The sequence below is a fragment of the Carcharhinus amblyrhynchos genome, chromosome 4 (assembly GCF_965287045.1).
Source record: "Carcharhinus amblyrhynchos chromosome 4, sCarAmb.v2.hapA, whole genome shotgun sequence".
In the NCBI taxonomy this organism is placed as follows: domain Eukaryota; kingdom Metazoa; phylum Chordata; class Chondrichthyes; order Carcharhiniformes; family Carcharhinidae; genus Carcharhinus; species Carcharhinus amblyrhynchos.
The window spans coordinates 28,287,828-28,300,970 of NC_137327.1; the positions used below are offsets into that span (position 1 = coordinate 28,287,828).

General features: G+C 39.2%; 1 protein-coding gene across 1 annotated transcript in view; it reads left to right on the forward strand.

Annotated features, from left to right (window-relative positions):
• The window catches only part of cep89 (centrosomal protein 89), a 118,597-nt gene extending 106,772 nt beyond the window's left edge, over window positions 1-11,825 (forward strand). Inside the window, exons 19-20 of the mRNA XM_080186909.1 lie at window positions 1-170; window positions 8,652-11,825. Of these exons, the coding sequence (XP_080043035.1) occupies window positions 1-170; window positions 8,652-9,093 (612 nt within the window). The 3' untranslated portion in view covers window positions 9,094-11,825. The remainder of the gene's footprint in view (window positions 171-8,651) is intronic.
• Window positions 11,826-13,143: the final 1,318 nt, after the last annotated feature.

Genomic DNA, 13,143 nt, shown 5'->3' on the forward strand with positions numbered 1-13,143 from the left:
ATGTACAAAACAAAAGCTGCCGTTAAACTGGGAGATATCAACAGCCGTATGAAGGAACAAGAAGAGGATTTTGCCAGAAGGACTGCTCAGTACCAGTGGGAAATACGGCATCTCCAGCAGCTACTGAAGGACAAGCAGGAAACCCTTGATGGACTGCTTGAACAGCAAAGGTAAAGCAGTCATAGCAAAGCAAGCCAATTAGAGCAGACTGGTAGATAAAAAGATGCACAGCTGCAGGCTCCTGAATTCCAGTGTTCCCATCTGGTGCCTTTTTGGATGGCTTACCTTATATACATTAAATTTGACATTAGCACACTTAAACAAATGGCAGAACTCAAAATCCAGTTATCTTGGTTTAAATAAAATGTTCGATTTTTGATGCCAGAAACACAACAGAACCTGTTTCAAGATGTGTAGTTACTTGTTTCTTTCTGTCTTCTGCCAGCAGTGAATAGATTGATTATAGAAATATAATTTATATAATTTTGTAAATGAGGATCAGAATCAACATAATCCAACTGAGGTTCTAGTTTTATACTGTTGCTTGAAATGGTAAATTTTCCTTTGAGTTAATAATACTCTGCTTCAGTAAAATTATCAGATTCTTCAATGTTGTCAGCACTGTAATGTTGATTGAAGCACTCCAAGATGAAAATATTCAGTTAATCCTCTCAGCTGGTGTAAGATGAGGAGGACCAGGGATAAGTACCAAACATCATTCATATAATACATGTTGGCAGAGTCTAAGATATTGAAGGGAAAGCTGAGACTAAGAGCTGAACTCGTCCTTGCAAAAGAGAGGTTATGATTGTGAGAAGAATGCAATCTTGTTTCCAGCAATACTTGTCAGCAGTGATTTGCATCCTATTGGCAGCTGTGCAGTGCAGTCCCATTATCTGCAGAGAGAGAGAGAGAGAGCAATGAAGCAATTCTAATCACCATATTCTTTCGCCGCTCTTCATTGTTTTTTTCTGGGATAATGGGTTCAAGCTGCCAGGTTGCTGTAGTTACTGAACCATTTAGTAGTTAAAGCAGCAACTGCTGTTTGCAGAGCCATTTATAGGAATTGAATGAAGTTAAAAACAGCGCAATGTATAATAACCAATATTTTTTGATATATTTAGCACTTTGGGTGTTCCTGAAGGTATTTTGTATTTAGGCCATTTTAATCTATATAATCTTACTAGTACTTTTTTTTTAAAAAAACAGCATAAAAATATTAAACAAAAATATTTAATTAGTAATGCAGAGTGAAAATTATTATTTTTGAGGGGTACTGTTCCAATAAAGCCATGTTATATATTTGCATATTTAAGTAAGAAAATATTACTTAATAATCCAACATCTTAATAAATAAAGATGTCGGATTCAGTTGTGAACTGTCAGATGTAGCTAAAATACATAATTCCCAGAAGGCCTGAGTGCAAATAGAACACAGGAATGTGATTTGATGACTTATTCCCTTGAGTCATTTATGCCATTTAATGGAATCATGGATGATCTATGACCTAATTCTATGTACCCACCTATGCCCCATATCCCTTAAAACCTTTGGTTCACAAGAGTCTATCAATCTCAGTTTGCAAATTAACAATTAATTTACCATCAACTGTTGTTTACAGAAGAGTTCCAAACTTTCACCATCCTTTGTATGTAGAAATGTTTCTTAAGCTCGACCCTGAAAGGTCTGGCTCTAATTTGCAGACTGTGACCCCTTAGTCTTAAACTCCCAAACAGAGGAAATTATTTCCCTATCTAATCTATCTGTTTCCCTTAGTATCTTAATCTTTGATCAAATCATTCCTTAATCTTCCAAATTCCAGGAAATGGAACTATGCTTTTTGGAATATCTGCTCCTAATTTAACTCTTGGAGTCTTGATATAATCTACACTGCACCTACATTTAAATGGACCTACCTTACATTAAGTTGATCTTTCTCTCATCCTAGCTATCACTGTAATACTACATTCTCCATTCGCTCCTTTCCTTCTCAATGTGTGATATGCTTTCTGTATTGTGCCTAAGAAACAATACATTTCACTGTATACTAATACATGTGACAATAAATGAAACTATCTCGCCTCTGAAGAATGGCACAAAGAACAAAGAAAATTACAGCACAGGAACGGACCCTTCAGCCTTCCAAGCCTGCACTAAGCATGCTGCCCGACTGAACTAAAACTCCCTACCTTCCAGGGACCATATTCCTCTATTCCCATCCTATTCATGTATTTGTCAAGATACCCCTTAAAAGTCACTATCGTATCTGCATCCACTACCTCCCCCGGTTGCGAGTTCCAGGCACCCACCACCCTCTGTACGTCTCCTTTAAATCTTGCCCCTCGCACCTTAAACTTATGCCCCCAAGTAATTGACTCTTCCACCCTGGGAAAAAGCCTCTGACTATCCACTCTGTCCATTCCCCTCATAATCTTGTAGACTTCTATCAGGTTGCTCCTTAACCTCCGTTGTTCCAGTGAGAACAAACCAAGTTTCTCCAACCTCTCATAACTAATGCCCTCCATACCAAGCAACATCCTGGTAATTGTTTTCTGTACCCTCTCCAAAGCCTCCACATCCTTTTGGTAGTGTGGCGACCAGAATTGAACATTATGTTCCAAGTGTGGCCTAACTAAAGTTCAATAAAGCTGCAGCGTGACTTGCCAATTTTTAAACTTAGTGCCCCGGACAATGAAAGCAAGCATGCCATATGCCTCCTTGACTACCTTCTCCACTTGCATTGCCGCTTTCAATGACCTGTGTACCTGTACACCCAGATCCTTCTGCCTTAGTGACTAGTGGAGTGCCCCAGGGATCGGTGCTGGGGCCTCAGCTATTTACCATTTATGTAGATGATCTGGAGGAGGGAGCCGCGTGTAAGGTGTCGAAATTTGCTGATGACACAAAGATAAGTGGAATGGCAAATTGTGCGGAGGGTGTGGAAAGTCTGCAGAGGGATCTAGATAGGCTGAGCGAGTGGGCGAGGACCTGGCAGATGGAATACAATGTTGGCAAGTGTGAGGTTATCCACTTTGGTAGGAATAATGGTAGGAAGGACTACTACTTACAGGGCGAAAAGCTGCAGCATGCTACGGTGCAGAGGGACCTGGGGGTCCTTGTGCATGAGTCGCAAAAACCCAGCCTACAGGTGCAGCAGGTAGTTGGGAAGGCAAATGGGATGCTGGCCTTCATAGCGAGGGGGATTGAATATAAAAGTAGGGAGGTCTTGCTGCAACTGTACAGGGCACTGGTGAGGCCGCAGCTGGAGTACTGTGTGCAGTTTTGGTCGCCGCACTTGCGCAAGGATATTTTGGCCTTGGAGGGAGTGCGGAGGAGGTTCACTAGGCTGATACCAGATTTGAGGGGGTTGAGCTATGAGGAGAGGCTGAATAGACTGGGCTTGTACTCGTTACAGTTTAGAAGGATGAGGGGAGATCTCATTGAGACGTATAAGATGATGAAAGGGATGGATAGGATAGAGGTGGAGAGACTCTTCCCGCTCAGAAAGGACAGCAGGACTAGAGGGCACAGCCTCAAGATAAAGGGGGGGGGGGGGGGTGCAGTTTAGAACGGAGTTGAGGAGGAACTTCTTCACTCAAAGGGTGGTGAATCTCTGGAATTCGCTGCCCGTTGAAGTGGTTGAGGCTACCTCGCTAAATATATTTAAGACACCACAGGTAGGTTTTTGGTAGGCAAGGGGATTAAGGGTTATGGGGAGAAAGTGGGAAAGTGGAACTGAGCCACTTCAGATCAGCCATGATCTTGTTGAATGGCGGGGCAGGCTCGAAGGGCTAGATGGCCTACTCCTGCTCCTATTTCTTATGTTCTTATCAATATCCTTAAGGGTTCTGCCATTTACTGTATATTTCCTATCTGTATTAGACCTTCCAAAATGCATTACCTCACATTTGTCTGGATTAAATCCATCTGCCATCTCTCCACCCAAGTCTTGAACCGATCTATGTCTTGCTGTATCCTCTGATGGTCCTCATTGCTATCTGCAAATCCACCAACCTTTGTGTTGTCTGCAAACTTACTAATCGAGCCAGTTACACTTTCCTCCAAATCATTTATATATATTACGAACAGCAAATGTCCCAGCACTGATCCCTGAGGAACGCCACTTGTCACAGCCCTTCACTCAGAAACACACCCTTCCACTGCTACCTTCTGTCTTCAATGACCGAGCAAGTTCTGTACCCACCTTGCCAGCTCATCTCTAATCCCATGTGACTTCACCTTCTGCACCAGTTTGCCATGAGGGACCTTGTCAAAGGCCTTACTGAAGTCCATGTAGAGAACATCCACTGCCTGACTCTCAATCAATCATCTTCATCACTTCCTCGAAAAACTCAATCAAGTTAGTTAGACACAACCTCCCCTTCACAAAATCATGTTGCCCCTCGCTAATATGTCCACTTATTTCCAAATGGGAGTAAATCCCGCCTCAAAGAATCTTCTCCAATAATTTCTCTACAACTGACGTAAGGCTCATTGGCCTGTAATTACCTGGATTATTTTTGCTACCCTTCTTAAACAAAGGAACAACACTGGCTATTCTCCAATCGTCTGGGATCTCCCCTGTTGTCAGTGAGGATACAAAGATTTCTCTCAAGGCCCCAGCAATTTCCTCCCTTGCTCCTCTCAGTATTCAGGGATATATCTCATCAGGCCCTGGGGAGTTGTCTATCTTTATGTTTCTCGAGAACTTCCAAATAACCACCATCTCAACATGACTCAAAAGATCTACACACCCTTCCCCAGACTCATCATCCATCAAGTACAAGTGAATACTGTCACAAAGTACTCATTTAACACCTCGCCCATTTCCTGTGGCTCCACGCACAGATTCTCTCCCCTGTCATTGAGTGGGCTAACCCTGTCCCTGGCTACCCTCTTGTTCTTTATATATGTATAAAAAGCCTTGGAATTTTTCTTAATCCTGTTAGCCAATGTTTTCTCATGACCTCTTTTAGCTCTCACTCTTTGCTTAAGTTTCTTTCTATGTTACTTGTATTCCACACTTGCTTCATGTGTTCCTAGCTTTGACAAATGCTTCCTTTTTCTCTTTGACTAGTCTCACAATATCTCTCATTATCCAAGGTTCCCAAAACTTGCCATACTTATCCATCCTTGCAGGAATGTACTGGTCCTAAATCCCTATCAGCTTACACTTGAAAGTCTCCCACATGCCAGAAATTGATTTGCCCTCAAAATCTGCCACCAATCTACATTCTTCGCTTCCTGTCTAATATTGTTGTAATTAGCCTTCCCCCAATTTAGCACCTTAACTTGCGGACTACACTTTAGCCATCAGTATAGGTCTCATAGTTGCTCTGAATACATCAGGTGTGGCCTAATCAAGACTCTGTATAGCTGTAGCATAACTTTCTACCTTCTTATTTTCCACTCTATACATAAAAGCCAGCATTCCATTAACCAACTGATTATTTTCTCCAGCTGTCCATGACATTTTAAGAATCTGTGTACCTGGATCCCAAGGCTCCAGTGAAGATATGCTGGGCTGAATGACCTACTCCTGCGCTGTAACAAATCTATGATTCTGTTTCATTAGATCTCTACTGCTTCTAGCTTTTTGCCAGTTGGAAAGTACTCTGTACTACCCTTTCATGGTCCAAAGGGCTGACCTCACATTTGCCCACATTCAGGTTGAGTTGATACAATTTTGCCCACTCATCTAATCTATCAATATCTCTTTGTAATTTTACACTTCCATTTGGACTTCTTACACTGCCACCTAACTTTGTGATATTAGCAAATTAGGATATGATGCTTCTCATTGCCTTAGTCATGAATTAATATGGTGAATTGTTGGGGTCCCACCCAATTCCTTGTGGGGCACGACTAGTCACAATCTGCCAGTTAGAGTACTTGCATTTACCTCTACTCTTTGTCTCCTGCCTCTCAACTGGATTCCTAATTTCAGCAGTAATTTGTTCTAGTCCAGTAACTTCAGCTACTAATTTTTATGAATGCGATTGGAAGTCTACAGACATTCCCTGGTTGAAAATCTTAGAATTTTCTTGAAGAGGTGACTGTCAGGCTTGTCAGCCATGATCTACCCTTCAAAGATTCATGGTCAGTCACTCTGTACTTAATTATGAACTTTAGTAATTTCCTAACACATGTTAGGCTTATAGGTCACTAATTCCCAAGTTTTACAAGTTATGTGCACAGTTTCTCAAATCGGGTGAACTTTGGAAGATTCATGCTGGTTCTTTTCTTCATTACCGTTTATTCCTTTTGTTAATTTTGGTGAGTTTCTGTCCCAGATTCACTTATTAATTTCCTTGTGATGTATGATATGATGACCCCTTCTAATGTAAATACTGGTACTTGGTAATTATTGAACATGTCTACCACTTCTTTATTTTCATTGATAATATCACAGGTCCCTTGAAAACTGGTAACAGTTTTTATCATGATTACCCTCTTTCTGAATATAATTGTGGAAGGGTTGCATTGATTTTGATAACCTTAGCAAGTTTCTTCCATTCTTCTGTTTTTAGCTCTGACTATTTATTTTGACATCGCGTGGTGTTCTTTGTATTTCTCCCATTTGTCTAGATCTGTGCTACTTCATGCATTTGTTTTTTTTCCTTTTAGTTCTCCTTTAGTTATCTCTTGCCTCTTTAGTCATTTGTGTCTTATTTTTAGTAAGGAGAGCTCTGCCCTTTCAGGGGTATGAAATGGTTCTATATCACTTTAAAGTCTTTTTTAAATGTCTCCCACTGATCTCCTGTCTTTATACCTATTAACATATTTGTCCAGTTTACTGTGGGCAGTCTCTGTCTCATCACATTGTAGTCAGCCTTATCAAAATCTGAAGTCTTGAAAATTACTATTGAATCTGCTTCTATCATCCTTTCACATAGTACATTCAAGATTGTCATAAATCACTGTCCAAAGGAAGTTCTCCTCGTCTTCTGTCTGGTTCTTCTGCTGATTCTCCCAAATTTGTGTCCTCCGATACTGTCCCATCTGCCCCTAGAAACACTAACAAAATCCTTCAAAAATTTGAACATCTCTAGTAAAGCTCCCATTAACGTTTCTACCTGAAGGAAAATAATCCCACTTTGCTCACCTCATCACATTATGCAAGTACCTATGTAGGATATCATTTAGGGAAGTATTTTCTGCATGCTCTCCAAGACCTTGATATCTTTCCTGGTGTGGTGCTCAGAATTGGATATGAGGCCACTTTGAGGCATAAGTAGTAATTTTTAAAAGTTCAGCATCCTTGTTTTTGTGCTCCTTGTCTCTATAAAGGGATGGATTCCATGAGATAATACCTTACTGCCAAAAAGCTTTTGGACCTTGAGAATTATGAATATGAAATGCTATATTTGGTATATTGATCAGGCTACAGTTAGAATATTGTATATTATTTTGGGTATTCTAAAACCAGAGACTGCAATATCGATTGACTGGGATGATGACAAAAATGAGAAATTCTGGTTATGACTGAAGACTTCAGTTACCAGCACTTGGAATTTCTGCTGTTACTTTTCTGATTGCCCTTTGAAACTTTTGCAGATCAGCAGGAGAAATGATGTTCCATTATCTTTGTTTTCCTCCCTTAAGGCCTGCAATCCTAGTTCTCCAACACCAGTTAATTTCTCATTCAGTATGCATCCATTGTTGACCTCTCCTCCAGCCATCATGCTCCTTCTATCAACATCTCTATTTTTCTCCTGATGTCCTCCTACCAACACCTTTCCTTTACTTCCATGCTGCTTGTGTTTTGTTATTGCTGATATCCAATATTCAATGCAAGCCTTAGTTAAGACAGTGAGTTTGATAGGTACTTGCATTTTTGTAGTCAACACTGAAACCATTTTCACCTAGTATAAGGATACTTTCCAAAAGGGATCCCAGGATAGTGAGCAGATGCTGGAACTGTACCTGTTATTTTTTATGCCTCCTTTAAAGTGAACTGGATGTTATACCATAGCACAAACTAGTATTCTTGCAACAGTCTGAGTGTTTCAATACATGTTTAACCTACATTTGTTTGATTTCTTATTTATAAAGAAATTCATGTTTTCAGTGTATAGTAGCTAATGAGCTATTTCTAAATTCCACTTATTTAATCAATGTCATCAATAAAGCCTAACTTAAACTTCTAGAACAATGTAATATGGTAAATGATAAATAGTGGAGCATCACAATGAAAGACAATACCATCCACTTGAAATATGGTACTGACTTTTGCTTTCTTTGTTGGAATACTTCATACTAACCAGCTTTTACACTAAATTATTATTACTCATGAAAGCTGTAGAGTAGCTTTTCACTTCAGTGTAGTGATTTTTGCCCAACCATGTTAATACTGCATACACAGACAAAATATGGCAACACTGAAAAAACAGCACTGAGTAGTTTTTTAAAGTAATTCTCAAAAGGCATTTTGTAGCATTTGTTAAACCCCCCTTTGTTCCTGAGCAAGCGAATGGATCATTTATTCAAAGCAAACTAGTTATAGAGTCCTTCTAACGATATGAAGAATTTATACCAGGGAGATTGAATGCCAAATGCTAGATGAATCTTTACATTATTTAACTCCTAGTTGTGCACATAAAATAAACGTTCAGTAAAGCTAATAGATCTAACTGTCTGTTTCCTTTAGACAAGTAGAATCTGAACTTGAGACAGTTTGGGAATCAACAACAAGAGAAAATCAGCGGATAAAAGATCTTTTGCATTGCACTTTACAAGAAAGTAATCTCTTGGACACTGTCAAGTTTGATCGATCAGCTATAAAAGAAAACCTTCACAGATATTTAGGCAGTAAATCAGATTTCAGAGCATTCAGCTACTGTGATGTGACGCTCTCCTCTGCTAGAAGGATAGAAGATACAAAGACGCATGAGAATCACCTGCGGCCAAACCTTAATAAGCGTTTGCCTCATCATGTGGCTGAAAGTGGAGATTGTGCAGTGACTCAACAAAAAAAGCAAAAGCCCAGAGAAGACAGCGTCAAGAGCCCAATGTTTGACTCTGACTCTGATCAACAACAAATTGCTTCCTCTGATGAAAGTGACAAAAATGATCATGATTTTTACTCTTAATATGATCACCATTGATGTTTTCAAATGTATTATTCCTGAGAATGTTATTGCAATCTCTGTTGACTGATGACGAAAGAATCATATTTCCAGTTGATAGCTTAAGGAATGATATGACAAGATTTCACATTTTAAAACTTTTACTGTAACAACCGACTAAAAAGAACTATTGATTAAATTCTATTTTCTGTTTGCGGGACTATTGTTTAAACGCTATTTTCCTTTTGCAGGCAACTTGTGCTTTAAAATACTTAATAGAATAATATTCTTCTGAGGCCAACGGAATAAAAACACACTTCCCAGGTATATTTTACACTTTTTTTTATATAGGTGGTCAATTTTCCCTAGATCAATCCAAAGTTATTCTTGGCTCCTGACAGTTTATTCCTGTTCTTTTATTTTCTCAACCTGGTAACTTGCAATCTTAGGACTGTTGTCCGCAGTGATCTTTTTTCTTTTCTTGGAGACACACCCTCTAGCCCAAGATAGATGCACAATCTAGTTTATAGCACTGTGGTTAGCACTACTGCCTCACAGCGCCAGGGACCCGGATTTGATTCCAGGCTTGGGTCACTGTCTGTGTGATGTTTACACATTCTCCCCGTGTCTGCGTGCATTTTCTCCGGTGTTCCGGTTTCCTCCCACATTCTGAAAGATGTGCTGGTTAAGTGCATTGACCTGAACAGGTGCCGGACTGTGGTGACTAGAGGAATTTCACAGTAACTTCATTGCAGTGTTAACGTAAGGCTTACTTTTGACAAATAAATAAACTTTAATAAACGTTTTTTTAACTTCCCACAAATATGTTGTTTTTAATCTGATCATAAATGTCCAAGCATGATCCTGCGGGTTAACCCCGGAAATCTTTTGGTTTCTACCTGCTCCCTCCCGGATCCAGGCAGGCTAAAATCACTGATTGTGATATTCAGTGATAGTCTAGGAAAATCTGTAACCTGATATTTTCAGTGACTTCCTCTGCATCCAGCCCCACGGCATCATGTGGGCCTTGCAATCTGGGTATGTTAATTATCTATCCTTGAGAGGTTAACTTACTTTCTTTTTGGAATTAAATGGATAGTTTTAAGCACAGCCATTTGCAGCCCAGCATTCTCAATATTTCTCTAGGACCTTGGGGATCACAGTTTTCCACTGTTAATACATAGGCTGCTGCCACTGTCTCTAACCTCCTCAATCTTGTATTGTCTTCCCAGTAAAGCACTCTTAGGCTTCCTTTTGATCTCTAGCAATCAAACCACTCCAGGCTTACTGTCAGGCAGACTTCAGAACAGGACACCCAAAAGACGCAATTCCTCTAACCTCCTTATAAACCATAATTGTTAGAATGCATTTTTCCCCCCTATGCTTGTTAAAATAGAAATGTTTTGCTTATCCTAAAAAAAATTATTTTATGATTACTTCATATTAAGCTTTTTTTAAAAATTGTCATTTAAAGATGCACACTTCCACTGATTGATTTATATCATAATGGTATTCATCCCTGAATATACCCTGTCACCTTTAGTTAGCTATCCAAATTTTCGCCAGGTTATCAGGCGTGTGCACCCATTCAGAGCCTTGTGCAACATTTTACAGCCCCACTCACTACCAGGATCACCTGGTCTCACTGAAAGTCAATGGAACTTTTGCTAGGCCAGCAAATCTTTCACAGCAGTTCCTGTCACGATGAGGCTGGAAAATCCCGGTCTTTGTTTTCCTTTAGAGTTGAGTTTAATTAGGTATCATTGTTTCCTAAACACAGAATGAAATGAAATGGTCTCTTTTTAAATGATAATAAGTAGTTATATCCTTAATCTTTTCACGATGATTTGCAGAGACAGTAATGTATGGAATTGTGTTTTGTGCAGCTAAAGGGACATTAAAAAATTGGAAAACACTCAGACTTTGCAACAATTTGGGGCTTTTGAGTTTTGATGTAGTGAAACTGCAGCTGGGGGAAATGACTTGAATTTATATCATTGGGACTTTTGTATACAGGAATAGGAATTTTATAATGCTGTATGGAAACAAATTTATTAAAAACATGCCCACTGGACATTGGGCAAACAAGTATGATGGGAACTGTCAGTGAATTGCAGAGCATATCTATAATCAGTTTGTACTTCAACTTGAGTGTGCCTTCTAACTGAAGTAAAATCAATAAATTAGATAGGAAATGTTTGTTAGTAATGTAGTAATGGTTGGTATCCTTCAATACCGACCAAGGAGCAAATGTTACATGTATGCATCTGCTGAAGTTCGTTATCAATAATGAACCATAGAATCCCTACGGTGTGGATGGAGAGCACTTGGCCCATCAAGCTTGCAGCAGCCACAACCCCATCCACCTTCTATCCCTGTAGTCCTGTAGAGTCTGTTATGTTTTAAGAACACTTCGATAAATTACTTTTTATTGACATGGAATTTCCTGAAGATTTGATGTGAATGTTTCGGTTAGATGGCCATCAAATTTATATAAATAAAAGATAAACAAAGTATGTATTTAAAATGATTGGCAAGCACTAAAAGTATCAAACATATTTTTGTGATAAATAACCCTTTAGTTTACAATAAATTCACAAACCTATGCAACATGTTCTGATAATGTTAACTAACTTTTGCATTGTTTCCATTATGTCTTCTATCAATATCTTTGTGAGGGTGTTTTTGTGACAATTGTGTACATTTCCAGTTCATTTTTGTTAGATGCAATCAAAATAAACACGTTTTGCTCAAAAGTTTGGTTCCAAATTGATAATCCATAGAACTTCACAAGTTAGAGATTATTCAAAACTGTATTAAGATACATCCTCAAAATGTTTCCACCCTCTAGCACAGGTGAATTCCATGCTCAGGTGAGTTTTTTGCAGTGTGCAGTTTTCAGCAAGACACATGCTCATTAGAGTGGAGAACATTATGCAACAACTTCAAGCCCTGGCGATCTTTTGTGTGTTTGCCTGCTTATATTTGACTGCTAATTTTAGACGGGTTCCTATATTTGACTATTTTTTTGAGGAGCTCAACTATCTCACCCAGTGAGGTAATACAAACGCAATATTCAAATACTGAAGTATGATTTGAGACCAATAGAATAAGAGACTAACACTTGGAATGGGCAAAGTGCTAGAATGCATTTCAGGCGATATTAAACTTTTTATTCTTTTATTTCGACTGGCTGCTGGTGGAGTGCATGCTGCTTCTGTTTAAATGGGTGAATAATTTTCCTAGCACTGTATTTCTAAAGTTGAAAAGTTAAGAGAGACAGAAAAGAGCTTGAATATTCTCCAACTCAGTTGACATGGTGAGCCTGATCCTGACACTTAGCATGGACCAAATTCAACAAAAGTTACTTCAACACAACGAATAGAATTTGGATTGATTGTGTTAAATGGGTGTTGTATACTCCAATTTTTGGATGTGAGGTGCTGCAGTTCATTGGTATGGGGCAGATTAAATCTAATTTGGACAGCAGTATATTGGCCCTCACTATTTTTAGACATACCTTGGTTGCTGTCTGAAATCAAATTTGCTTCAAGCTCCATATGCACTTTACAGAAGGATCTTTTATCAGTTTTTCCCATTAAACAACCATCCCTCTCCATCGAAGAAACGATGAGGCATTTTTTTCTACTTCCCCCACACTATATGGAACTGAAAGAGCAGGTGCCCCAAGCTCCTGTAATTCCATCATCAATTGGAGATTGTGTTGTAAAGTCAGTGCGACCCCCTGTGCAAAGTGCTACTTTCCCTTATTCAACATTTACCAACCAGTGGAAACAATCTTTCACTATTGGAGTATCAACAGACCCTAGAATACTGATAAAGTCCAGGATTTCTTGGGAGGTTCAGGTAACTGGCATTTTTTTCTTGCATCACGTGTGGGTGAGTTGTAGACTCAGCGGTACAGGGGGAAGCAATGGTATTGTCATAGGAGCAGTAATCCAGAGATCCAGAACAAGGTCTGGGGACCTGGGTTCAAATTCTGCCAAGGCAGATGGTGAAATTTGAAGTCAACAAAAATCTGTAATTAAAAGTCTATTGATGACCATGAAACCA